Source organism: Eptatretus burgeri, chromosome 2 (assembly GCF_056783735.1).
Source record: "Eptatretus burgeri isolate ZD-2024b chromosome 2, Ebu_testis_v1, whole genome shotgun sequence".
Lineage (NCBI taxonomy): Eukaryota > Metazoa > Chordata > Myxini > Myxiniformes > Myxinidae > Eptatretus > Eptatretus burgeri.
The window spans coordinates 144,499,839-144,504,838 of NC_140962.1; the positions used below are offsets into that span (position 1 = coordinate 144,499,839).

The following is a 5,000-nucleotide window of genomic DNA, read 5'->3' on the forward strand; positions in this document are numbered from 1 at the left end:
GTTGTGGAGGCATTTTCATGTTTACAGCTGGCAAACAACTATTTTTAGATGTATTTATATGTTCAAAATCGAACTAGGAGGTTTGCCCAGCTGCATTTTCAATGGTTAACCCATAAACCTGATAAATCAAAAATGGCCGTCAGCAATACATGAAAAATTCATTTTTTTCATATCTTTGGTGCCAAACATGGTAAGAAAATTAATAAAACATCTGTTCGTATCTTTTTAGGTGCAAGGAATCCATTGAGCCCATTATTTAGATCCCAATATGTTGAGAAATCAAGATGGCCACCACATTAGGGCAAATTTTATCACTGACTGACTTTAAATGAGTGACTTAACTTTATCATAATATCGTGGCTCAGATGTGGGATATTCTGACTGTAAATGAATACAGCTACAGTTATACTTTGTCGTTGATCAATGTCGAAGAGGGGTGCAGTTACCAAATGAGTTTCATCATGAATGGGAAATCATAACTGAATTTTTGCATTTCAATAAAGCAGAAACGGCTGGCAAGACTTTGTTAATTTATAAACTGCTTTCATCAAATATCAACACATGCATGATACATATCCTATAATGTTCATTAAAGCTGGTTACAGGTTGTAATGCTTCAAAACATGCACCACATTAAACACAGAATCCAGCATGGAGGAAGTCAACTCCAAAATGAGGTTCTCTTTATTGTGTCTTGCAAACAGGACATGAGACGGTGAAAATAACGATCATGACGACTCCCTTTTCTTTTACAAAATAACTAGATATAACATCAACATTCTAAATCATACTTTATGATCGAACTGAGAACGATCATGTGCCTGTATAATGGCATTCTTAAAATTTCAGTGCCTTCAGCAACTCAATGTTCAATTGTCCTTGTCATATTTTAAAATAGACCTTTGATCTGATATGTGAATATAAACTTGAAAATTTAAGTTAAACATCGACGAGACAGGTGAAAAGACTTAACTGACAACATTGATTAAAACTGCAAATGTTCTGGTTTACTGATATAATTATTACTTGATCAGATGCCAAATAAGAGTGTGGTCAGAGGTTACCAGCACTTGACCAACCGGTGGAGCATGGTCCTCAGCACCAGCTCTTATGATCAAATTATATGCTTTTCCAGATGGGTGGAATTGATTCTGGTTGGGTTGTAACAGATTTATGTTTGGCTATCAAACATTACAGAAATACAAGTATTGAAGATCATAAAATATAAATTTTATATGTCCACAATTATATTGTAATGTTACATTACTTCGTGTGTGTGGAGGACTTAGATTATGTCCCATCAGGAAGAATGTTCCGACATTCGGCGGCATGCTTGTGGCATTTGCAAGCTTCAATGCATGGTAAGTGCATTTTCCTGCAACTTCAGAGCTTACTCAGGCATCCCTTGGTGCATCCACATCCTTGTATTGGTCAACAGACCACTTGAGTTCCATCAACTTCGGATATAGCCCTCATCCACTGTTAGAACAAGATGTTGCTGTTCCATCAATTGAGCTACATGCAACGCTCGCCTGACTACAGTGTTCAGCGTATCAATGTCATGTGTAGGAGCCTGGATTATGGGAAGGTACCCCACTGATGTTTGCTTTGGATTGACCGTGCTTGCCTTTTGATTGAAGGAAGTCGAAGAAGGCATTGGTTCCTGAGATGATCGCGTCATTGTGAATGCCATGTCAGTCGCTTGAGCTTTCTTCGCTGACGGGCATTCGTCCATCGATTGTGTAAACCAACCAGGTGTAATCTCATCATTGTTTGGACCTTCGGTGGTTCCACTGTTAGGTGCTGGCATTATGTCGTTCATAGCAACTGGGATGTGCAGTGTTCCTGTATTGGAGAACTTGATACCATCAAGTAGATTAACTTTGGGTGGGCCTCTCTGCCATGCTGCAACCTGGGTAGCATGAAAAGTTCCTTTTCCATCCAAAGTCGCTTCATTTATGTCCACATTGTCAGTTGAAAAATGAACAAAACGTCCTTCGACCAAGTCGGGAGGCACGACCGAGCCATTGTCATCCATCATTGTTAGTGTTTTTTTCAGCTCGTGCCGTGTCCAGCCTGATAACATCACGGTAACTCATCACGTGGCCAGCTTGATGAAACATGTCAACTAGCTCCTTCGAACGTGTTGTTTGGTGAAGAGTACTTCCCATTCCAATGTGTTTTGGGGTATGAATTTTGTCTTCGCTGGCAGTATCAATAAGATATTGAGCAATGCAAAGTATTCTGGTTTGGTGGAGTGATTCATGCTTGTAATCACCATGACTGTTCACTTTATTCTCTTAGAGTTGCTGTCCACCCAACAGTAAGTTGAGGAACATGTACAGACTGTCTGTCATATAATCTATTGCTCTGTTCTCACTGATTTTAATTCCATCAGGCTTCGGATGTGATTACATATCACCTCGTATGCGTCGTGCAACATGCACCATTGAGAGAAACGAGTCATCCGTTTGATGCTTAAATGGGGGAATAGTGAGCTTTACACCATCATCCTTCTCCATGTCAGATAATGGGATGTGGCAGAACTTGGTTGGGATGAGTAGTGTTCTGGGTTCTGTGCGTGTTTGATCATGGAGAACTATAACTTCATACACACCATCTTCACATTCAGCTAACTTATCTTTGAATATGCTCCTTCGACTCATAAATGATGATGGAATGGTGATGTCCGCTTCATTAGCTAGTGTACAATATCTTTCCCACACATCTGTAAGCTCTAGAATATCAGCATGTGATGCTAATTGCTCAAGCTCATGACAAAGCCAAAGCAATACTACATCACTGGCATTTAGTGCTGATTTGCTTATTTTGTCAGTGCTGCGTTTGAACCTGACATGGCAGGTACTGTGATGTTTGCCATCAGCTGCTATGAGATCATTTACACAAGCCAGTTATGTCCTCAAACTCGGGTCATACTTGGCTGCTTCTGGGATTCCTTTGCTAACTTGCTTCTCCTGTATAAGGTGGACTTTTTCCTTGGTATCTCGTCAAAATATGCACAGGTTCCAGTTGATCTGTGTCACCTTACTTCGTGGGAGGATTTTTTCTTCAAGGGTTGTGGGGGCTGAAGAACTACATTGAATTTGATCAAGTGTTATATCTGCAGCTTTCAGTCTTTCAAGTTTGTAAGCACTTGTATAGGAGGCACGGCATCCATTGTGACATGTTATTGATGGAGAAGAACATGCAGCGAACACATTAGTAAGCCGATCAGTTGCAGATCGAAAATTGTCATTCTATAACTTCAGTCGAATTTGTCTTGCATTATTGATTGTCTTAAGGCCATCACATGTCGGTGTAACAAGGTGTTGTTTGTTATCTTCTTGAAATATTATACATTTGTCATAATTTAACAAGACTCCCTGTTTTCTTGAAGCTGGATCAGCATCCATTGCTACAAGTCATATAGCCACATGCCTGCGAAGACAGATAAAACATATTAGTGTCGATCAGGTTCCTCGTGAGATTTTCCTATTTCTGCACCAAGAGGTCAAAATATGACCTTGACCTTTGTCCCAATGCATGACCTTGACCTACAATCAACTTAAAACTTATTCCCACTGATCAAGCATGTGTGAAAACCCTAATATAGACATCAACATCATTGATATTGGTCAAGTAGTTCTGGAGACACAATAATTGAGGTATTTTCTTTCAGCGATGGCGGCCATCTTGGATTTGTCAAGTTTATGGGTCAATCGTTGAAAATACAGCCAGGCAAACCCTCTATATTGATTTAGAACATATAAATACATCTAAAAAAGGTGTTTGCCAGCCGTAAACATGAAATGCCTCCACCATTAGGATTTTCTAAAAATTGACCTCGTCTATGTCGCTAATGTCAGAGTCGCTAATGACGGTGGAATTAGGATCAGAATGCAATCTCAAAATGCACTGTTTCTCTATGTAAGCCACCATTTGGATCAAGGCGGGTTCAGTTTGTGACATCACTGCGAAAATCGACATCGACACTCTTGGGCTATTTTCTGCACTTTGTGATTGTCAAAAAGAAATAAATTCAATATCCTCCCCCCCCCCCCCGCACCCTTCAAATCAGGCCATGATTAATGATTTTCAATGGTTTCCAGAAGACAAAAATTCCATTTGGTTTCTCTTTAATAATGAACACACCTGTGTGTCAATGGAGATATGGCATCTGTCAAAACAGCCGTTAAAATCTTTGCCACTTATTCAAATGAATACCATTGATGAAACCATGTGAAGGTGACAATTTCTCTCCTTTGTCCCTCATCTATTTCACTTATCCCAACTTTCTTTATTTCAACAGGATTGACTTGATCAGAAATGGCGAAATCCTGCGCAAGTAAGAAAAACTGGTTCAAAAAGCTTCTCAGAAAGCTTCAGGTGAAATACACAAAATCATGTCTCCCCAACACCATGTCAAGGGAAAGCAACACTCTTGAGAAACGGACACCACAACTACATTCTTTGCAAATTTCGAAACACCTGTTGATTTCTTTTTTTAATCTTCCCCATAGAAATCAGCAAAAACTGAGGAAAAGGGATGTGTCTCGAAGTTTCTTGAAAATGAGGTACAGGTGGTACAGGAATCACAAAACATTCCTGAGGAGCAGCAACAAAAGGAGGAAGACATTAAAACGGTATCTGGCTTTCGGTGTTCAATCACATTAACTTTGTTTTTGATACCAATTCTTGCTCAACTTGACATAAATGAACAAACATGACATAGCTGTTCTCGAAATACCTGCAATCACTGAACAAATAATTCATACAGAACTCAGATAAGCTTGTTACCTCTGCCATGGAAGGTGGATGGAGGTTGTGCTTTCACTCCCGTCTTTGTCTGTTTTCCATTTGTTTAACTGTGAGCAGGATATCTCAAAAAGTTGGGACGGATTTGGCCAAAATTTGGTGGAAAGGTTGGGTTCGTGCCAGGAGGAATTCATTACACTTTGCTGAAGATCCTGATCAGAATCCGGATCCTAGAATTTTTTAAG

General features: G+C 39.7%; 1 protein-coding gene and 1 pseudogene across 1 annotated transcript in view; one reads left to right on the forward strand and one right to left on the reverse strand.

Annotated features, from left to right (window-relative positions):
• LOC147033413 (uncharacterized) overlaps positions 1 to 5,000 on the forward strand; it is a 47,454-nt gene that overhangs the window by 12,445 nt on the left and 30,009 nt on the right. The window contains exons 2-3 of the mRNA XM_085854372.1: positions 4,310 to 4,386; positions 4,521 to 4,643. Coding sequence (XP_085710498.1) covers positions 4,327 to 4,386; positions 4,521 to 4,643 — 183 coding nt within the window. The 5' untranslated portion in view covers positions 4,310 to 4,326. The remainder of the gene's footprint in view (positions 1 to 4,309; positions 4,387 to 4,520; positions 4,644 to 5,000) is intronic.
• On the reverse strand, positions 1,454 to 3,178 carry LOC147033414 (uncharacterized; annotated as a pseudogene).